The 24,390-nt window shown below is 31.0% G+C and overlaps 1 protein-coding gene across 1 annotated transcript in view; it reads right to left on the bottom strand.

The window, feature by feature from the left end:
* The window catches only part of LOC110282461 (uncharacterized), a 62,371-nt gene extending 41,025 nt beyond the window's left edge, over positions 1-21,346 (bottom strand). The window contains exons 1-9 of the mRNA XM_071188238.1: positions 21,021-21,346; positions 17,763-17,868; positions 16,900-16,982; positions 11,634-11,779; positions 9,533-9,702; positions 5,827-5,925; positions 5,380-5,482; positions 3,979-4,060; positions 751-793 (exon numbers count right to left, since the gene is read on the bottom strand). Coding sequence (XP_071044339.1) covers positions 751-793; positions 3,979-4,060; positions 5,380-5,482; positions 5,827-5,925; positions 9,533-9,702; positions 11,634-11,779; positions 16,900-16,982; positions 17,763-17,868; positions 21,021-21,346 — 1,158 coding nt within the window. The remainder of the gene's footprint in view (positions 1-750; positions 794-3,978; positions 4,061-5,379; positions 5,483-5,826; positions 5,926-9,532; positions 9,703-11,633; positions 11,780-16,899; positions 16,983-17,762; positions 17,869-21,020) is intronic.
* Positions 21,347-24,390: the final 3,044 nt, after the last annotated feature.

Consider the following 24,390-nt stretch of genomic DNA (forward strand, 5'->3'; position numbering starts at 1 on the left):
TATATATATATATATATATATAAATCATCATTTATCTGCATCATTTATATATATATATATATATATATATATATAAATAATTCCGTGATATTAAAAGTACCAATATTGACTCAACCAGTTTGTTATTTTCTCTGAATCATAAATAATGGTTAGTAATACCTTAATGCTTAAAATACCTGGTTCTACTCTTAACTCATTAAATGTGTAATGCTGTTAAATCTGTGTGTAATTTAGTGTATTTTTAATAGTGTATGGACAGTACTGATTAATTATTTTTTTTTATTCATCCTACGCGAAGAATGAGTATTCAGCTAGTTAATATATAAGACGATATACAAAAAGAACATTTGGAAAATTTAAAAATATTATTTTACATTAAAAAGTAAAAATCGATAAGTTTATTTCATCTTTTCACTGAAACAGAATAGGGATTTGCTCCAATCTACGTTTTTATCGTAGGATCATTAATTACAGTCAAATAGTATTAGATTGTGGGAGTTGTTGAAGATCTTTGTTTTACTACTCAAAAAATGGTTACCTTGACTCTAAAAAGTTCTCTACGAAAGGGAACTTGTGTAGATACTTTACTTGGAAATTGCATTGTTTCTATCGAAATTTCCTTGTAATTACAAAATTATTTAGCATCAAAACACTGTAATACTGTTTTTTATTTAAAGAAGCACATATGAACAATTTGTTAATACTGATACAATAAAATAAAATTCAAAAAGTGATATCGTTTTATCTTACTTTTAGAGGTCTTTCAAATATGTCAGTCTTAAATGTTGTTTTCCTAAAAAAATATTAAGCTTATGTAAAACGATAGAGATAAAAAAAAGCAGAAATTAGAGCTGTGACATAATTATAATTTTAATATGATTTTATTTTTATATAATTATAATCATTATAAACAAACACTTTATTGTAATTGATAAAAAGTAAAATCAGTCGACGTTTCAGAATTTTAAATTTTTTAAGTTTATTTTAAATTTCTTTCATCTGAATGATTAGATTTAGATTAGATGTAGTGTTATTACAAAAACAATTCAAGAGAAAGTGTTAAACCACGGAACAGTTTCCAATTTTCTATTTTTTTACGAAGAAAGTGATTATTCAAACATGTTTCCAATTTTAAGGGAAATACAATATATGTTTGTCTATTAACGTAAATTTTTTAACTCATTAGGTAACGCTCCTTTTTTTCTAAGCTTGCTAGTTGATTGAATTTCAATATTAAGACTAATGAAACTTCTGTAACCTGTAGCCTGAATAAACTGGTCCTAGTTATTAAAAACGTATTATGAAAGAATATCTCCAGTATTTATTGCTCTACTACGTGTTTAATTTTTTTGTACTAACCTTGTGTGCAAATTGTGAGGTAGCCCGAACAAAGTATTCGTACAATTTGCGTGACTTCTTAAGATTTTCTAATGAATTCAATGAACTTTCATATTATTGGATGTGTAGCTTCTACATAATTGTTCGTTCAAGAATTATCATTTAAAATTTTTCAAAAATATTCCATACTTTAGAAGGGAATATTGGTGTTTTCCAGATACCTCTGTGATTTGGTCTTTAAATATGATTGCCAATCAAAACCATTCAGACCAGTTGAAAATAGCTAAGTTTTTACGACACTCATTAAATGCTTATATTTCGACTTCATATATTTATATTTCTTGGTGAGGATGTCCCCAACCAAATTTACGCCATTCATAGAATGGGAAAAAAAGTTAAAAAAATTCAATTAATATATATATATATATATATATAAATGTATTGACTTGTATATAAATGTATTATGTATTGACAGTTGACTATAAATCTAAACGCAACAATGATAATTTAATTTTTTAAAGTAAGACGAAAATTACTTTTTGTCTAAATTTTTAAAAATAAACTTTAGAAACAGCCTTGTAATCTCTTAAAAACAACTGTACAATAAACTTACATTGTGATTTTTCAAAATAAATAACTTCGGAATAAAATTTACATTGTGAAATTTCAAAAACATTCAATTTCGATTTCGAAACGGTATCGAGTCCAAAACGACGAGACCAAAATGGTGGGATCAATATGCCATGGGCTGTGCTATCAGTCCCTGAAGTTTCAATCCTGTCATTACCTTCACTTTTTTATTCGTATAATTTTAATATTCACAGTAATTTTGAACAGTTTAATACAATCTTCAAACACACTGAAAACATAGAAGTTCGAGGAAAAATTCGTGTTTTAAAATTCGTGTTTTAAAATTTGTACTAAATTTTTTTCTTAATAGCAAATAGTAAAAAACAAGAGTTAAGATCTTTTCTTTTAAATAAATTTAATTATTAATAATCATAAATTCATACATTAACAGTAATTACGAATCGTTTTTACTACGAAAATACCTCAAGGAAAGTCCAAGCATTTTTTTAACATTATTTGAAGTGTTTGAAATGAGGTTAACTTTATAAGACACATTCCAGACGATCCGTGGCAAAAAATGGGACCAATATACTCAACATCAACTTTATGCTGATATTGACTGCAGGGGGAAAATCATTGAAATTCTTAAATATACCCTGGATGATCTGCTTGCCCCTGCGAGTACACCTGACTAATTTTATCTGGTTTTATTTTTCAAACTTTCGGCTTTTAGGTTTTCTGGTTTTAAATATCTGCTTTTAATATTTTACCTCGGCACTTACCTTTTCCATGACTTTGTTCTCCCCTTGAACTGGCATCTTCATTATACATAGGACATTCGAAATGAAATCTTGCTCTTGGTCAACTTCAGCACCCTCTGTCCTATCTGGTGTCATCTTTGTGTGTTTATCCTTTTAGTGAAACTTTGGTTTACCTTAGAACATTTTTAATCTTAGAGGCACTTAGTCTTGAAAGGGAGACACTTGAACTTTTAGTCGACTATTTTAATTATTCTATTAATCTTATCCTAGTCTTATTTGTTTCTAATGTGGTTTTTCATATTTTACCATTTGATGTTTTACCTGACCTTACTTTTATATGTTTTTACCTGTATTTTTGACACTTTTATTGTCGGTTGATTTTATCTACTTTGATGTTTTGAGCACTTTAAATTTGTGTACTGTTTTATTTTTATTTTATTTTTTCGATTTTGGGATTTTTCCTATGTGTTTCAATCATTTTGATTTTGTACTTTTACTTTTCCGTAGTTTTGTAGTGTTTAGTTCACGTGCAAACGGGTGAAACCCTTATCCGCAAACTCCTTCGGGGGTAGGTCGGTTACTATTGGTCTTATAAGACACATTGTTAATTCTGGCCTGTTGCGATCGGACCAATTGTATATTTTTTTAGTTTATTTTACTAAATGCCACGGGGGGCTTCGCCGGGACTCTCGACCGGCACATGTGCTGGTCTCCGAAACGCGCCTCCTCTCCTGAGCGTAGGGCTTATCGCGGCGACTACTCACTCCAGTAACTCTCGTATACCCATATTTGGGGAGGACGGGGTTAATTTAATATCTCTTATAAAACACATAGCAAATTAAATGCTACTCTAAAGTATTTTTGTGAGTTTATCAAATATAGGAGGATGAATAAAATACCCATCAATATATTACATAATATCTTCCTGAATTCATAAAGACTATATTGATGTAGAATTTTTGTAATTGTTTTTTTCTCTTTCTTTCTTTTAATCTCTTTTTATTATTTTGCAATTTTAGTTTCCTATAACTAACTTATATCTTTAAGTATAGATTCATGTTACGGAGAAAATATTTTTCTAACCTTTTTCATTCTTGTTTCGAAAATCACTTTCTCTAAAAACAAAAATAGAGAATTTGCTACAAAATGACTGTAAAAACTTATATAAAAGTAACTTATATAAAAGTAACTTATATAAAAGAGAAACGTGATTTTTCTTTTTTATCAAAATTATAAATTAAGTATTCAAAGGGAATTAAGGCCAGCATTTTTTTATTTTGATCTAGATACAACATCAATCACTACTTACAAACATTCCTCCTTGCAATTTTCCGAGCATTCACCAGGTTCTTTATAAGTGCATTCATCATTCACGATTTTCTCATTCATTACTGAAATGTTAATGCGTCTTTTGTCATTTTTTCCTCAGAAACTTCACTATATAAAATTTAGTGTCTACTAACATCGAAAATGGTAGCGATTACTTTTGTACCGAAAGTGATGAAGGAAACACCAGACGGAATTCCTTGTGTAATTAAACATAGAGGACAGTTTTTGATGTCACAGTCACCAAGAATGTCACTATGCACTAATTTTAGTGTAAAGTAGTTGCCACCATTTTCGAATTTCAGTATCACTAAAGCTTGTAATAACAATAATATATTATATACGTAAAAATCAGTAGAGTTACTTTTACGAATTAATTAAAAGTAAAAACAGTCAGTTTAGGATGTATGCACATTCTAATTATTTATTACTACTTACAGCATAATTAAAAACCTACATGCGTTTTGTAACGGTGAACTTCTGCAAATTTAAATGTATAGCAGTGAGCCAGACAACGAATTCACGTCATTTCGTACTCGATTGTGAACAATCTACTGACGATATCAAAAATATGTTAAAATTGGAAGCTAAACATATACATGAATGACTGTAAATGCGCATGAACTTAATTTACGCATTCCCTTTTATTGGTGTTCAGAAGTGAAGTACAAATTTAAAGTAATTATGAATGTTCGAAGTCTTGTTAACTTAAAATATACTGGTTTTTCGCACAATTTCTTTTAGTTGTTCAAAAACGAATTCGGGGCGATTACCTCAGTCTGTAGAATAATTAAATGAGTGGTTATGGCGTTGTTATTACGCGCTTAAGTTAGCCCCAAATTGAGAGTTAAATAACAAAAAAAAACGAGTTTGAAGCGATATCAATTGAAAATTTGCAAATGTACTTAAAATTCATAAATTTCCACTTGTCTGTCATCCTATATTTGATAAAGATATATATGTCATACTCCTTATTTTATTCTCTTAAAAACTTAGGTGAACACACGTACTTCAGCTTGCTCTTATTTTACAATAACCTAAAATATAATTACATTATGACACAAAGGCAATGACAGAAAATATTCTGTTACCTTCATACCAAATATGATAATTAGAAATAAGAACGCATTTCTTCTGAAATCTAGGATTTATTTATATTCGCTATTTTAAAACATTGCAACTTAACATCACTTTTTATACCTTTCAAGCTCATGCTTTAGTTTTTTTTATCTTGACTTAAAATTGAAATATTCAATGAAAATGGTACGGACATCGCCACTGCTGCAGAAATTTTTCGAAAAAACCTATTTTCAGATCCATTAAACACTAAAATATGGTTTTATAATATGTGATAAAATTAGGTAATTTTGAATAGCCCACCTACCTTTTCCGCTGCATATTTCCGTTTTAGAAGGGTAATTAAATTCAATAAAAGAGCAATTGCTGCATTTCTTGTAGTAATCAACGTAGCATTTTTCACGACACATCTGAAACAAGAAAACTGATTCTTTATTTTTTACTACTACTATTATATTTTTAACTGCTTGTAATAACAAAAAACAAAAGAAAGAAAGAAAATATTTAACTCACTTTGTAAAATAAATATTTTACAAACATTAAAATTGACCATACACCTATCAAACTCTTGTATGTCATTTTAAATCCTTAAGAGCTAAATTAAGCAAAATCACTGAAAGTGATGGGTAGATGCTATAAAAACTAATATTAAGTAATTAAGTGCAATTGCAACTGCGTTGGATAATTCTCATTATTTTTCAGAAAGAGAGAGATGAGGTGAGAGTTCTCAGATTACTCATTTAAAAATATTTACCTGTTTTGAGCGAACTCCAGTATAGTTATTTTTTCTCCAGATATCTACGTAGTCTAAGCAATCTGTGTCATAGGGAGAACCCAATCTTTCATCTTCTCTCTAGTGATTGGTAAAAGAACGCATTTATTCATTGTATTGTACTATATATTTTAAGTGCTAAAAATATCAAAAGAAACTTTAAAAAATTTCCTGAGAAAATGTACTTTTTGAAATAAAAATAATCGTAGTATGACAGAATATAGGGGAGAGTGGAAGGAAGTCGGGTACCCCGAGTTTGCGAAATTAATTCTATTTTCTAGCTGTCAAACTCTTATTTACTCCTCGGATCCACAGCTCATGTAGGCCCTTGGCCTCCTTTACTATGCAGCTCCACTTTTTCCTGTCCTTGACCTTTATCTTAAAATTTTTGATTTTCATTTTTTCCAAATTTCTTTCTTTCTCATCAAGCTATTTTTTTTTCAGGGTGTCTGACATTTTTCTTTTCCTCCAGTTTTATTTTATAGATTTTTTTTGTTGCTCTTTTTTCTCTCATTCGCTTCAGATGACCGAACCATTGTATTCTTTTTTCTTTTTATCACTCTAAAAAAGTGCAACTAAAAGCTGACAACACATTTTTCTAGTCAAGAAGAAAGTTCTGCCATATTTGGCGTGTTGTTTTCGATTAACTCATGGCATTTGTGTAGATAAGTGTGTTTTACTATATCAACTCTCTAATGTTCTCCCTTTTTTATCCTATCCTTATCAATTGGTCAATACAGTTTTAAAATTTTTTTTGACCAGTTTATTATACGTTTACTAAAGATTTATTCTCTAAGAAACAGTAAGGAATTAGCCCGATAGGTAGCACTTTATTGTTTCGTTTCAATATCTGCTATTAGCAGTATAAAACTGATAACTACTCGATCCGGCACCCCTCAACCACCTATACAGGTCCCAGGACCTCCTCTATGCTGGACTCAGGAAAGCTGCAAAACTGCATAGGAAAAAGATAACTAAAAGAAGGTGCAAAGGCTTTACTGTCCCCAGGATAAAATTTTCCTGTGTGCGCTATCCTCAAATCACAGAAAGCCTTATTTTCATATTTTGTGGAATGTTTTTTTTCTAATGGCAGGCACTGAACTTTTACGTCCTTCGCCTAGGAGGATGCCGGAAGTATTACTCATTTAACGTTACCCAGCGGGCACCTGAGAACCTAAGTCTCAGAGGCGAGCAACAATACCCACTCAACACTGCCACAGATTCCCGTTTATAGGGTGGGCCACATTCACACATCACACAATAGAGAACGACACACAGAGAGAAACATCCATGCCCCGAGTGGGATTCGAACCCGCAGCCATTAGCTTCGTAGTCTGTGACGCTAATCGCTCTGCCGTCTGGCCGGCACTTCGAAGAATGTTTGAAGACACTTTAAATAAAATAAAATTAAATTTAGATATAAAGTAAATCTCTGAAATTGTTCTTTTGAAAAAACATTAATAAACACTGTTTTTTTGTAAAAAAAAATTTAAATTGGCCCTCAGTAGAACTAAATCCCAGGACAATTGCACATATACTTTGCCTCCTGAGTACGGCCTTGAATACATAACGCTACATGTAAATTACATGCATTGTTTTCTTAAATTATCTTATAAAATAAAAATGTCGGCTATTTCTTCCCTGAAATTCTAGTATTTCAGAATTACCATAGTGGGGTACCTAGCGGGGTTAGATAAAACCGGATGGTTTGGCTCTATCTAGAAAAGCAAATATAAAAAAGTATTACATCTATGACTTTGAGAGAATAATATATTGTATGCAGCTAAGAAATGAATATCTTGATTAGATCAGAGAGTCTGTATGTCGAACAGTCTAGCCCCAACAGACCCTTGAATCTTAGCTACCCTGTATTACCCCACCTTCTCCTACATATAATATGTAAAGCATATATAATATGTATGTATATGTCAGTTATTATAAGTACAACAGCAAATATGCAAGCTGCTTTTAATACCTCGGAGCTAAATAATAATAGCAAATATAATGTAACTATATTATCCATACGATTAAAATCAATGGAGTAAAATGTATTGATATATAGTTATGCTTTAGAAATAAAGAGAGTTTAAGTGAAGCAAAAATGTTAAAGTTAAAATATTTCAATGTTAATGATAAAGTTTGAAGCAAACTATAAGTTAATGATAAATTATAATTAATTGCTTTAAGGCTTTGAAGTAAAATGTTTCTATACTGTAAAATTTGAGAGAAATCCAGTATGCTAATAAATTAGATCACTTTTCAATAACTTTTATTTCTGTACTAACATACTTATTTAATGGTTCAAGAGCCTAACCACAAATATGCTATTAAGTTTGAGCAGAAGAAACTGCAAGTTATAACATACTTTCTCAATATATGTTTTCGAAATAATAAGTAATACGTTTTTAAACATATTCTCAATATATTTAAAAACATATCTCAAATTTCTAATATCAGAAACACAATGAAATTTGCAGGATTACGATCAAACATACAATTTAATGCCCATTGCGGATGACGTCACTCCACTGTGCCTCTACTAATTTACATATTGTAGTCTTACTTAGCAACATTTTTTAATAACCTATTCAAAGTTCATAGAAATTTGCTTATTCTTTGGAGAGTTGTCGCTATTTCGCACAAAAAGTCGATTCTCTTTTTCTGTTTGCTTAAAATAAAATTATTTAAAATCTAGCAATTCGCTATATTTCCCCTTCAATTTGAAAACAAAAATTGGACGACTAATGTTATTTTGATAGAATCTCAAAAAAGTGTTAAAACTATCAAATATATCATGGAATAAAATTCAGATTAACATTCTGAAATTACGCGAGAGAAATATTTTCTAATTCACCTCAACAGGTGGGGTCGATTTTTGCGTCGCTAGATGCCACGATTTTAGTGTCACATTAAACACTACTATTTTATTTTATTATATATTTTATAACTGACGTTGAACAGCAGAACCAATTTTATAGGTTTACGACTACTAATGTTCAACTCCGTAGCCTTGTAATTTTGAACCCAATCCAGAAGACAAGGGAGCTCATGGATCGAGTATTGGGAGAAATTTGCCTTCGCGGAGGACTTTTCGATGGAACTAACAAGCATTTGCGTTACATGGAGGGGAAGACCACGAGAACTTGCTATGGTTAACCTGACGGCAAGGGGACTCTAACCTACGATCCGTCTGCCACTGAGGATATTTTACGTCAGCACTGTGGTCGGTGAAGACGGATGTGGAATTCGTATCGATTGGGAATCGAACCCGGTTCGCCGCAATGGAAGGCGAAGGCTCTATCCCCCGAGCCATCGCGGCTCTAAACACTATTTACGTTTTTTCTCGAATTTACTTGCATTTTTCGAGATATCTCTTTTCGAAACAATTTGCAATCCATATTCATTTTGTGAGCTCAGCTACATTCAAGAACCGTATAACAAATGCCTATTGGATGTTTACATGGAGATATTGCTTCCTGGAGAATCAAAATCGGCACCGGGTTTCCATTTCAAAATTTTTTAAATTGCCTCCACCCCCACTGGGTAAGGACAAGGAGTCGAGTTTGGTATTATTAAATGTATTCGTTAAACGTCTATCTTAAGATTTTTGATCAGATGCTAACTTCTCGAAAGCATTTTTATTCTTTTTGGACACCCTGTACACAACAGTATGAATATAATTACTTACAATGTAAACATCAATTATGTACTGCTTTCCAGGTCTTAAAAAGTAACCTCTGTGAAAGGGATTTACTGCATCGTATGGCGAATGAACAGCAATAAAAATACCTGGTGGAACATTAGGTTCAAATACGTCGTCAACTTGGGGGTTAAAAATAAATCTGTCAGATGTCCAGTCTAAAATTTAAAAAAAGAGAATTTGTAGTTTACACATTTTACAAAACTCAATAATTAATTCCAAAATAATAATTAAAAACAAATAAGTTATTTCACAGCATTCATTATTGTGTCCCGGTTAACCCATCATGGCAATCATGACAACTGAGGCTGATTTTTGGGAATCTTTTTATACTTCAAAAAATTCAAATGATTTTTTAATGATATCTCTTGTGTCCCACCCGTCCCCAATGTTTAGAAATCTATTCGAGTTAATTTTTGCCCCCATCACAGCTTTTCTTTATCTGCCTTTTTTTTATTAGTTTGTTCAAGCTTTTTCCCCAGTACCTAATGGCTACGCCAATTCAAATGTGTTTAATCTCTTTACTTTATTATTCTGTCGTTTGGTGTTTAGACTCTGATTAAGTTTTATACAACCGAAGGTTTATATAAAGTGATTCTACAATCGTTTGACAAGTTGGATAGGTGGTTGAGAGTACTAAAACATGCATTTTTTGTATATGAATGTAATGTCTAAAGTGATATGTTAAGGCTTGAACTCACAAAATTGCACAGGATGAAAAATGTGGTAATTTAGTAAATCACAATACAAAGTGATTCTTTCGACATTAATACAGTATTCACAATTAATGTTCCAAATTATGACCACTAACATCGCATGCTTGCATTATAATTGCGACCAACTAAAACTAAGTTGTTGTTGTTGTTCATTTACGTTGCACTAGAGCTGCACAATGGGCTTTTGGCGACGGCCTGGAAACATCCCTGAGGATGATCCGAAGACATGCCATCACAATTTAGATCCTCTGCAGAGGGGATGGCACCCCCGCTTCGGTAGCCCGACGACCTGCACTCGAAGTCGAGCACTTTACGGTAGAACAGTTTAACGAGGACCAATACCGCACACTCTCGGTCCCTACACAGGCTGATCCAAGTGGTCACCCACCCGCACACTGACCGTAGCCAGTGATGCTTGAATTCGGTGATTTGCAGAGAACCGTGTCTTAACGATCAGTCCACTGCGGGACAACTACAAACTACGAGAAAAATCTCTAAAAAAGGGGGGGACGAGTCGTTAAAGACCATTCGATTGTAAATTAGCATCAAGCTCTTAGCCAAGTCGAAGTATTGAAATAGCAACGAATAATAAATATTAGTGGTAAACAATCTATAACGATTACCTTTTTATATAGTATAACAGTTCAAATTAATAAGGAATTTATCTCTCCTGAAACTTTGACATTTTATTATTAATTTTTATTTAAATGCTATGATTTACATCTGTCAACTTCCCTTTCTCGTATTTTTTTTATTTTACTTATAGACTTCTGTTGCCTTTGACATTAGTCAAACACTAGCTTATAAAATGAATATCTCGAGAGAGAATTTTTTTTTTTCTGCAGCAATGGATAAATAATAATTTTTTAAGCAAATAAAGTAAAACAATTTATCAAAAAAGCACTCAGATGAAATAACTTTTAAGAAAATTTAAATTTTGAAAAGTTTAAAATAGTCCTTTCAGTGCTTTAAATTTTAACACTTAGTTGCGTTTAAGTGGGCAATAGGTCAGCCAATATGTTTTTTTCTTGCTGCAAGTTTAAAATGTGATAATTTCTAAAATATTAATGGAATGTTAAATTTTCTTATACCATCGAACTTCTGCAGGTACAGTCTTCTACAGACCTTCTCAATTTCTGGTTTTTAAGTCTTTGTATATTCTGCGCAGCTAAAGAAAAAGTAACGTGCAGCAATTATTTGCCTGTTTTGGATATTTACATTTGTCTTAATTCAAATGTGGCCCATTAAAACATATTTAAACTTCTAGATTTTATTTGCACAAGTTAAGCAATACCACTTATCAAAATTAAACCACAGAAAGAAAGTAAAGAACAAAAATCGAACGGTTTTTAAATTTACCAAGATGCACTTACGTGGTTTCTCATTTTTAACGTTAAGAGCTGTCCACGGTTTAAGATCACTTTCCACATTAGAGTTTATTGAAAAACAATAGGAATATTCATCAAAATGAGAAAACCTTTGCCTTGGAAGAGGAACTGCTGATCTGGTAGGGAAAGAGCTGAAATAATTATTATAGTTAAGAATATTGAAAAAGGGAATGTCTTTAAAGGGATTAAATAAAAAATTTTACCAGAATTCTTTTTATTCTTTTTATTTTTATTTTTTATTTATTTATTTTTTTTGTGTGTGTGCGTTCCACAAAATTGTATGGTTTCTAAAACTTAGATATAAGTGATAAATTAATGTGTTAATAAAAATCGACAATAATTTTGCAAATAGAATTGATTTTATAAAGATTAGATTTCCTCACTCTCAACACTTTTCCTCCTTCACTGTGGATTCGACAAATCCAGACCGCCTTACGTTCCAGTATGGCGTTGGAATATTGTCTACAGAAAGAGTAAAAGTGTGCAGAGTAGGAAACGTAACATATATATNCTTATGTAAACATATATATATATATATATATAAATAAAAGGTAAATATGCTGTTCTTGCCAGTAAGAAATTAACCGATGTATATGGAGAAGATGTGTTAACAGTACGCCAGTGCCAGAACTGGTTTGCAAAACTTCGATCCGGCAATTTTGATGTCGAAGATGCACTACGTTCTGGAAGGCCGGTTGAAACAGATGAAACACGATAAAAGCATTAGTTGATGCAAATCGGCGGATAACAACACAAGAGATTGATGAGAGGTTAAATTTGTCGAATTCAACTGTTTATGACCACTTGAAAGGCCTGAGTTTAACCTCGGAGCTCGATATATGGGTTCCCCATGTTCTCACGGATAGAAATTTGTGTCGTTGCTTTGACGTCTGTGATTCGCTTCTCAAATGTTCATTTTTGAAATGCATCATTACTGGGAACGAAAAATGGGTTGTCTATAGCAATGTCAAACACAAGAGATCATGGAGCACAAAAGATGAACGGGCTCAAAGTATTTCGAAAGCCAATATCCATCAAAAAAAGGTGATGCTGTCTGTTTGGTGGGATTTTAAAGGAATAGTTTTTTTTAGCTTTTCCCGGATAACACAATAATTGATTCTGAAGTCTACTGACATCAGCTGGACAAACTGAATGATGCACTTCAACTGAAAAGGACAGAATTAATCAACAGAAAAGGAATAGTGTTCCACCAAGATAATGCGAGACCTCATACATCTTTGGTCACTCGCCAAAAACTTTTACAGCTTGAATGGGATACACTACCACAGCCACCACATTCCTCAAATCTGGCGCCTTCGGATTATAATTTGTTCCAGTCACTGCAAAATTGTTTGGACTGTAAAACCTTATATCTAAGCAATGTGATATCTTCACTTATATCTAAGATTTGGAAACCAAATATCTTTGTGGAACGTAAAAAAATGCAATAGATTTAGTAGATATAGATAGATAGATAGATATTGACTGGCCGTACCTTGTTAGTGAAACTGTATTATTAGAATATGGCGGCACAGTAACTGTTCTCTAGAGATGTAGGACGCTTAAAAGTTTAAGAACAGGGCAAGAACGCTTGCAGGAAATGATTTTTAAATTTGAGCTGAGTGGTTGACAGAGCCAAAAATTCCGTAGAGGGAGGAAACCAGTTGCTGTGGAAAGCTTACTAACTGCACTAGAAGAAAGATCCATCAGTAATAGTGAGAGAGACTGTAGTGCACGAGACATTGAGATCAATCAGTACGGTAGCATTGAGAACTATTCTGGGAGAATCTCCGTACAAAATAACCCATATCTACGAGTGTCTCGCTGCAAACCTTCCAAAACTAGAACATTGCAAGTGGATATCGCATGATAATACATCATTTTGCAGACAAATGAGGCTCACTTCTTTTTGTAGAACGAAGACAATGAATATGAAGACAATGATTTACCGAATATGTGCAACAGTAAATCTGAAAATTTCTCAATTTTTTCCTCTTTTTCCATAAAAGTAACTGTGATTTACGTCAGAGTTTCTTATTTTATTTTATAACAATCGTTTAGCAGCCGACCCAATTTTTGTCTTTACTACTACTAAAGTTCTACTCTATAGCCTTATAATCTTGAACCCAGTCCAGAAGACAAGGAAACTCCTGGATCGAATATAGGGAGAAATTTGCCTTCGTTGAAGACTTTTTGAGGAAACTAACCCACATTTGCGTTACACGGTGAGGAAAAACACGAAAACTTTCCACGTTTAGCCTGATGGCGTGGGGACTCTAAACCATTATCCGTCTACCACAGAGGATATTTTACATCAGCACTTTTGTCGGAGTGAGCTGGGTGCTATATATACACAATATATATATATATATATATATATATATAATACAAAAGTATTAGTAAAAACATTAACTCTTTTCATAAAATGTCTTTGGTAAAGAATAGGTGTACAGATATTCTATTTTGGAACTTCAAGGCTGAAAACATACCAATGAATAATAATTAGATTTATGTTTCAAAGGAGTGATTTTTAGAATCTTTTCCTCTTTCACTTCCATATTAGGAAGCATTGAATGATTTTCTTAATGTTTGGATTACAAGGTATGCGACGATTGAGCCTCTTCACCTCATTGTCTGTTAGCACTTAATGCAGGAGCGATCGTTTTTGCGTGGCTCTTGCTGTATGATGTATTCCATGTAAGATGTGCCGGAACCATCCGGTGTTTTGTCCACCCCCCTCCCTTGGGGAAAGCGGATGTGAAATGTTAAAAATCTCACGAAATATGACAATTCACTGTCCCTTGCTCCAAGATCTAATACTATAACACTAAAAGAACTTTTTTTTTAAAGAAAATTCATAAATTGCATTGCTGATAGCATCTTAAAATGACTTTGCACTAGCATTGACTGTTTTGTATAGTTAAAAAATTTCATTGAACTTCAAAATGTCATTTTCCTGGCATGTCCCAAACAATGCTTCCAATGATAACTTTTTCAGGATCCCAACCAGTGTAAGCATTTCTAGAATATACGCAGAGGGTATTATTTACAAAAACTTCGTTTGAAACAATTTTTTCTGTCAGTAATTTGTTTGTCGCAAGAAAATCTTTCATTTTCCTGACTGCTTTTATTTAGTGGTTAATAACCAAAATAGATAGAGCCAGCAATCAAAATCTTATGTTAATAGATTGATTAGATACCCTCCTATATGAACATGCCTTGTTGCAAGAATAAAAGTACCAATTTTCTGGTTCAAAATCTATTTCAAAAAATTTTTCAAGGTGAGTAGGTTTTTGTGTTGTCATTTTCCTGGCTTCTTGAAATCATTAATATCATAAACTACATAGATTTATCTGAGTTATTTTAAGAAATCCTGTTGTTTTCTGCAGAATGCAAACGTCTTATACCAAAATATTAAATTAAGGTAAAGTTATGTGCTATAAAATGGCGAATTTGTCATTATCCTGGCTGTCATTTTCCTGGCTTATGAATTCCAGGACATTGGAGTGTACCAAAAAATTTTTTTAGCTACTAATACTGCAAAGAGGAAAAGCAAATACTGTCCTAATACCAAGTTTATGTATGATTGTTATATGATTGGATGTAATCAAAGTTATTTATTTATTTAATGATTGATTATTATACACAAATTTATTCTGTACATATCAGCAGCAAAAAAAATTTGATTCTTTCTACTGTGGATAAAAAGAATTAATTTAAGCAATTTATGGTCGATCTAACATAAAGGCTTCAGTTGAGTTACTTACTATTAACTCAAAATGACTGTTTTTTAAACTTCTAAGCTAATATGTCATTTTCCTGCCATTCAAGATTTGGTGAATTTCTATTGTTTTTTTTCCTCAAGTAAATGTCAATAAACTACACTGCTGTCTCTAAGATATTAATAAATGTAACCAAAGAGGTATACAAAAAAAATTTATATATATATANTACGCATCAGGAAGATACTGAAACAATGACAGGAGGTTTGACTGTATTATTTTAAAAACACTTTGGCAAATTTTTTATTTTTATTGTCCATGTGCCTGATTGAAGTTTTAAACATGACTACTTATAAAAGATCCGTCTTTTATAAATAGAAATATTAAGTTAACTTTGGATGATGAATGATTTAGAATTAATTCTTCTTTCAGTTGTCTGAGACTTGTAAGAGATTAACTTGTCTTGTCAAAGAACTGCAAAATAAATTGCAAATAAAAGATGAAGGAATCAAGTAACTGAACGAAAAACATTGCCTTCTGCAGAGTAATTTCTGCAATGACGATTGAATTGTATATATATATATATATATATTGTATATGTATATATATTGCATACCAGATGTTTAAGCAACTGTCACGCAAATTCGAGATATTGCGACTTAGTGGTCCTTGAACTCTGAGCTGCCGATCCATGACATCCCAAATGTGTTCTATCGGATTGATATCCGGAGAGTTAGGCGGCCAGGACATTAACTGGAATTCAGCATCATGTTCCTGGAACCACTCCAACGCAATTTGAGCCTCGTGGCACTGGACGTTGTCCTGCTGGAAAATTCCATTTCCGGCTGGAGAAACAGAGGCCATGTAAGGGTACAACTGGTCCGCAATGATGTTCAGATTCCCTGTAACATTCATGGTCTGCTCAACCACTGCCACGGTTCCCAGATACGCCCAAGAGAACGTCCCCCAAAGCACCACCGGCCTGTGTATGACCTACTGTACATTGAGGGAGCAACTGTTCGCCAGGAAGACGGCGTATCCTGACACGGCCATCGGCGTGATGATTGACAAACCGTGACCAGGCAACTCTCTCCCACTGATCCATGGACCAGTCGCGAGCGTGTGGTCGTCTAATACCATGTCGTCTTCTGTTTTCACCGTCATTCATTCACTTTGCATAAGTACTAACAACTGTAGATCGCGAACAACCCACGAGTCGTGCAGTTTCGGAAATAGTTGTTTCGAGCCTTCGAGCCATTACAATCTGCCCTTTATCAAAGTCGCTTAGATCCGCAGCCTTTTCCATCACACCCAGAAATAAGTGAAAGAATAATTCTTCAAACTCTCCAGCAACAGTTAAAAAAGAACGTCCACCTGATCACGTGGCTTCCACGCCATTCAGGAGAGTTCATTGCATAATCTATTATTTCATTTGCCATATTTTTTAAAAATAAAATAAGAAATGAAAAAAAATTAATTTTTTGAGTCATAAAAATTCAAAAATTTTTATGTAATTAAAAATAGCTTACTCGCTAAGTTCAAGATCGAGAAAGTTAAATCCAAGCTCGGAAACATCTGTTTGATTAACTTTCTTTATGAACTCTTCTTTCACCTTTATAAAAATATTTCACATAAATTAACAGTTGAATTAACTATAGTCAAAATTATGTCAAATTTCATTCTTGTGTCACAAATATAAAAAAGAAAGACTTAGTGTTAAGAATTTTTTTCATTTATTTTCTAGCCTCTTTTCATAAGTTTATCTTTCAAAATAGGCGACAATAAAATGCATTTAATTTAACTTTCGTTCATTTCTATCATTACAAATATAATAAATAAAAATTAGGGTACAAATTTTTAAAGAAACTTAAAAGCATTACACACTTTTTATGCAAAATTTAATTTAATTTAGCAATTAAGGGTCATATTTGAAGTGAAAAGTTCTCATGCAGATCAATAGGCTATTAAATTGTTTTGAAAAAGTTCAATGAGGATACTGAATAACACAAATGCTAACATAAATACCACAATTCAAAAAGTTCCATTTTTACTGTAACTATTACGCTAAATAGATGCGCCTTTAATACTCTTCAATTTATAAACGATTTTTTTTCCAAATTTTATCACACGTTTGAATTTTTATAAGTCAACCATTATTATTTATAACTTATAAAATTAAAGAAAAAATTATCACTACTAAAGAAAAAAAACTAAATCATTAAAGTTAAAAATGAACTGTTAGAATATTAAAATACTGTTGAAACATTAATAATTATTTTTAGTGAAACATGTAAGTACATACTTTCAAAGTATTTGGAAGAGCAGTTAGTAAAACTTTTTAATGAACAATTTCGAATAATAATAAATACTTAAAATTAAAGAAAAATCGTACCGTCATATTATTTTTTTCACAGTAATCTCCATTGATTTCGCAAAATTCCTCTGTTGTAGGAATACAGTGATCCTCATACTTTTCACAGTATTTTTTTCTGCTGACTCTGGAAAAAGCAATGTAGGGTTTAAGTTAGTTTATTCAGATGAACTACCAAATCAATCATTATATTTGATTTAAACATTTACGCTCGAATTCATGATTATTGCAGTTTTTAGTTCAGTTTATATGCAGTTGTTATGCAGGATATCAAGAAAAAAAATGAACACGATTGAATTATCTTAGGAAAACTACCTTTAATGGATGCCACAATAAATTAAACTTTTCTAACGTTCTTTAAAAACCTATATAATGAAGTCCTAATAAGTTAATCCACATTCTTTGTGAGGGTCCAAACGAAGGGACGTTTTAAATCATTGATTTTTGAACTCGAAATTACTATTTTCCGAAAACGCCAAGTAGAAAATCATCCATAAAAAATAATTTAAAAACTGTACAGGTCAAATTTTTAAAGCATTTTTATTATGCCTTTGAATTTTTTGGAACCTTTTTATTGTTGAATAAGCCAAATTTGTTTTGTTTGGCAAAACAGCATGAGGAATTTTCAAAACATATGTTTTGAATTCTTGGTGCCATTTTTCCCTTTTATGTAAAATTTCTTCTGTTCTGTAGAAAAGAAAAAAGTTAAAATTGAAACCTTGTTTCAATTTTAATATATATATATANAATATCTATATATATATATATTGTATATATATATATTGTATATATATATATATTGTATATATATATATTGTATATATCTGTATTCACATTTAAGATTTAATTCTTGAATTTAAGATCGTGTCAAAATTCTGGGTCTGAATATTTAGATAAGAAAAAAAATCGATCGAATTTCATCAAGGCGTGAAAAAGTTAAATAAAACTAACTGATCTGCAATCAAAAGTCAATTTTAATTTCCAATTAAATGTGTCATATGAATGTAAAGACTGATTTTAAATTTTTCACGAAAACCCCCATTCACTTTTTTATGCCGTTATTTAGTTCTTCAACAACGTTATTAAGCAAAATAATTTCTCAAGATATATTTTTTGCTTTAAAATTAATTTACTGCTTTATATATCTGTATTTAAAAAAAAATTAAAACAAGTAAAATTGTTTTGTTTTGGCAAAAAAATCCATTAGAAATTTTTATTTCAAAATACAATTTTCATTTCCCACACCCATTAAAAATCTATTACAAAATCCATGCCAAAATACAACGATTGCTGCCACAGCGATAATTAAAAACTGCAAATAAATACGCAGTTGGATTTTAACAAAACTTATAAATTGTTCTATTACCCACCACGATTGCCATTGAGCCAATTAACATTTTTTGTTAAAATAGTATAATAGCATATATTGTGCCGAGAATTTCAGGAACAAAACCCCTGCTATACTGCTGCTGTTCTGGTTTGCATTTAGGCAATGGGGGGAAAGGGTGCTTCTTCTTGTTTTCCAGTGGCGCCATCTGTGGCCAAGAATTTGACTTCTGCCACGCATTTATGTCAGAACCAGTTTATAGAGAGGAACCAGTCATACATCTACAGATCGTAATTTTGACCTAAACCAGTGAACGATCAATCTCCAATTCATATCCCTCAGATGTATGATATCATTATACTGATGTTGTCGATATAGTTATACCTGAAAATGCTTCAGTACGATAATACTATATACGAAAATATCGGTAAGTGCTAGCATGTAAAAGGCAAAAACTAAATCCTCCAACTCTCTTACGGCAAATAAAAAAAATAGTTTCATATAATTTAATATTTTGCATTTGGCCTTTTAATACGCAAAAAATGATTATTTATAACCGACAATGGAGGGGAATGAATTAAACTTGGCAATGGTAAAAACTGTTGTTCTTTTAATTTATAACTACGTAATTGCTTCGAAATAGACGGAATAAACTTTATATATGATTTCATATCAGTAAAAACTATCAACAAATTGATTGGTGAGTGATATTTCGTCTACTTTTATTTTATAAAATTTGAAAGAAAACTCGTATGACTAAAAATTTGTAACTCTATTTTTTATTAAATAAACTCATGTAGTTAATATGCGATAACTCCTTTCCTCTAATAAATTTTTATTAGAGAAAACTGAAAAGAGTGAAGAGATTTTTATATTCTTTTTATTCTCCACAAGTTGTGGTGAGTTATAAAAAAATGCTATTTATAATTTTTTTTATTGTGAAATAACTTGCAAAATGTTATTTATCTCTTATTATACAAAGTAAAAATTGATTTATTTGAAGGCGATATGCATTTTACGAACATTATATTTCAAATTTCCTTTCATATTTCAAATCACTTTTAGTTTCTTTTCATTCACGTCTGGCAAATCTTGAAAATAGGCGCCTTTTTTTGAGCACTTTAAACATGGTGATTGTTCAACAAAGGGAAGGATAAATACTTAGTGCTATGTAGACTAAATCAAAAAACGAACGAAGAAAGTACAAAATTGGCATATTATAGTTTCAGTTCTATAAACAAGAACCTTACTACTCGTTAGTATCTACACGTCAAATGAAGGTAGAGAATAAATGAATTAAAGAGGTAAACGCGTGTAGAGTGGTTAAAACCTATAGGGACGGAGTAAACGACTTACTTTTGTGCTCTTTCTCTTGTGATACGCTTTTTTTTTTATTTCTTCATGCCGATTGTTATTTCCAATTTATATATTTTTGAAGCAACTGAAGTTTTTAATCAAATAATATCTAACCACTTTAGTTTCTTGGGAATATTTCTATAATGTTTTGAACATTTTCAACAAAAAAGGTTAAGAATAATCAAAACAAGTAAAAAACATTCTTTTTGTGAAAATATTTCCGTTTCCGCGAAAGGCAGATACAGGCTTATGCATATTAAAAGAACGCTAAATCTTATAAAGATTGCCAATACAGAAATTTCTGTTATAGACAAAAATCCATTTAAACCAGATTCAGTCTTATGCCTAATTTACTGCGTAAAGACTGTGATTACGGACTATCCATACGAAATTAGTACAAAATTTATATTATTACAAGCATAATTTTTTTAAATTATATAAATCACTATCTATAAAGTTTGTTTAAAAACTTTAGCTCATAATTTTCAGCTGTTTTTGAAAAAAATGAAATTGTTTTCCCATAGAGTCAGGAAAAAAATTGTTGCGTTAACTTGACGACCATTTCTACTTTATATAGGATATATAAATTCACTTACTTTAAACTGCTACAGAATGTGTACGCAGGTAATAAGTACTCCCCCGTCAAGCGAATATCCATGCTGACTACTGTAGGATATTTATAAACGTGTAAAAGAAAAGTAGTGACTTGATAGGCGAAACCACTAAAGAGAAATAAAATAAAGATTCCTTTGAGTAGGTTCTTTGGTTCTTTAAACTTGCTTAAAAACTTGCTTTCATAACTTGCAACCTGCCTTTTGGCTTGAAGAGATGAAGTGCGCACCAAAGATCCAATAGACGCTACATCTTTTTTTAAATCATGCAATTCTTTTGTCAAATTCTTCATTTTTTCTTCCTCTGTCATTGTCGAAGCTATCGAAAGATAATATTTAAATTAAATAATGCAATATTTTAATGGAATACTGCTTAAAATATATATATATATANGCTAGCTATATATATTACGGCCAAAGTCCGAAATAACTGAAACTATCAGTGAATATTTTACTTTGTCGGCCTTCTAAAATTATACAAATAATTCTTATAAATCTTCTAATTTAAAAATATAAAAAATAGAAGTTTTCTATTAAATAATCATTAATTTAATAATCATTATTAAATTGGCTATTTAATTGTCTAGTCATACTAGTCATACATGCACCAAAGGTCTAGTCATACTAGATCTAGTTAAGTGCCACTGCCTGGTATACCCTCTACACTGATGTTTTTTTAAGGTTCAGTGCCATTGTCCGGTATACATTTGCCCGGTATATCCTGCACTGATGTTTTTTTATGGTCAAGAGCCCCTGCCCGGTATACATTTGCCCGGTTTGCCCGGTATAACGATTTTTTCTTCCAACTTTGGCTGATCTTCTTATGCCAATTCGCGATTTGGGCGGCCAATTTCCGAAATAAAGAGCAATTTCGGTCTTTGGCCAGCCATCCTCGGTCAATTCGCGGTCTGGCCAGTCAATTCCCGAAATCAAGAAATATTTCGGACTTTGGCCAGCTAATTTACAGCGTTCTTGGCCAATTCGCGATCTGGCTGGCCAGATCGCGAATTGGCCGACTTCGAACTTTGGCCGTAACATATATATAACAAATTAAATAAATACAGGAAAACACGAAGAAAATTAAGAAAAACAATCAGGGACCTTAAGAAAAACAATCAACCACCTTAGGGGATCGAACCGCAGTTCTTCACGATAGCTCAGTGCCCTAACCACTGAGCCTTCCTGCCTTTTCTATTATTATTATTGTTAATATTATTATTATCATTATTATTGTTTTCGTTGTTTATGTTATTGATGAAAAAGAGAAAATTAGAAAGTTATAAGTTGTTATATTAACTGCGCTTGAGCTGCAAATATTTAAAACCCTTAACAAAAAAGTTACAAATTCACAAGAAACAGGAAAAGATCACTGTAAAGAAACAAACAAAAATATAATAAAAGAGAGAAAAATAAAAGTGTTTAAAAAAGAAGGGATACAAATTTGGAAAAAATGAATTTATAAAAAAATAATTAAAATAAAAAACATTAATCACCAAAATATGTAACTTTTTTTCTACTCACGCAATTATTTTCGCATAAATTAGTACTTCCTGATATTTAATAATATCGCCAGAGCAAAATGAACTACAAGCTTACTCACACAATTGTATTGAAGTTTGTATTTTACTTTGGCGACAATAATGCAATATCAGAAACCACTAATTTTTGCTGGCATAACTGTGAGGGTTGAGGAAGTTGTATCTTTTTGTGATTCATTTGTCTTCCATTAATTTTAAATTTTTGAATATAATTTGAGATTTATTTTTAAAACATAACAATGATGATAAATCTCGACCATTTAAAAAGTTATTAAAATAACCCCAATATGGAATTTAACTTTCATAATTTACAAATAGTAAAATGTGCTGAAGCTTTTCTTGTAGGTTTGATAACATTTATTGACTCATTAACTTGAATTTTAATATCTCTAAAAATATTTATTTTTATACTATTTTATGTAAAATTAAAATATGTTTTTGAAAATAAAAAATAATAATGAATAAATAATAATGAATACTTGTTTAAATTTATATCCGTAATCATGAAAGAGTTTTAAAACATCTTTCTCCATGGAAAATCTTCTTAAAATCAAGACTTGGTAGTTAGGAACAATATTTTGTAATCATGTCATTCAAGTTTCTTATACCTAGAAAACGGAGTGTCTTCTAAATTCTCCTATATTGTTTTTTCTTCTCAACATTACAATTAATCAAGCATATTATAATTTTGGGGAAAAAATGCTTTAACTTGTTTAAATATATTAAGCTCAATTTTCAGTGAAAAATATTATACCGATATTAGTTTTACTAGCACAAGAAATAGTCGTTAGTAATTTATACTTTACTATCTATTTTTTTTTTATTCGTTTATTTAAAATGCATTATAAAAATGTCAAAATATATTACTTACCAGATTCGAGGTTTAAATTTTCAAATTAAAAAGCTAAGGAGAGATTTAAATTGATATTCAGAACAGAATTTCAGAACAGAATTCTTCTTTACAATTGTTATAATGAAGCTGTATTTGTATAATATATAAAACCTGAATGAAATCTATGAGAGAAACTGAATGATACTTAATAATTAAATGAAACAATTCATTATAAAAGTAACTATTGTTTTGCGTTTCTAAGCACATACTGAATCACCATCATTAGACATAAACAGGCAATTGAGCAGTTCGTGTTCAGGCATTATTAATAATGTATATTTTAATTTGGTATAGTAATTTCTGTTTAATAAAAAATACATTGCAGTTTTTTCTCGTTAGTTAAAGAATTTAAATTATTAACGCTTAACTACAAAAAAAATAGGAAAAGCATGTGTGACTAAATTCTATAAAGCTAAAACAATCACTAGAAACCAACATCTAAATATCTAATTTCAATTAGTCAATTACTAATGAATGCAATTTACTAATGAATTCGTCAAAAAGTTACTTATTTCCGCGAACTCCACTTAAACAAGAACTAAATTATGTATAATTTATAATTTGAAAAAGATAAAGTTATTATTTTATAAATATAATTATATAAATGTAATAATATATATAGATAAATAATTATATTATAACAATTATTATTTTATTTATAATTACAAAAATTAAACTATTTTTTTCATTGTCCTCAATTAAATAAGCATAAAACACTGTAAAAAAAATTTACAAAATATGCTATGCTCTGAGATATCAAGGAAAAAATTAACAAATTTTACCACATTTTCAAAATTTTATCTCATATTATGAAACTAATTGCTAATATTATCAAAATTATTACCAGAGCACTTCAACAAAATTACCGAGCTTTTTTGTATTCCTACATTTCGTATATATATATATAACTTGACGACCATTTCTA

The sequence above is a fragment of the Parasteatoda tepidariorum genome, chromosome 2 (assembly GCF_043381705.1).
Source record: "Parasteatoda tepidariorum isolate YZ-2023 chromosome 2, CAS_Ptep_4.0, whole genome shotgun sequence".
Lineage (NCBI taxonomy): Eukaryota > Metazoa > Arthropoda > Arachnida > Araneae > Theridiidae > Parasteatoda > Parasteatoda tepidariorum.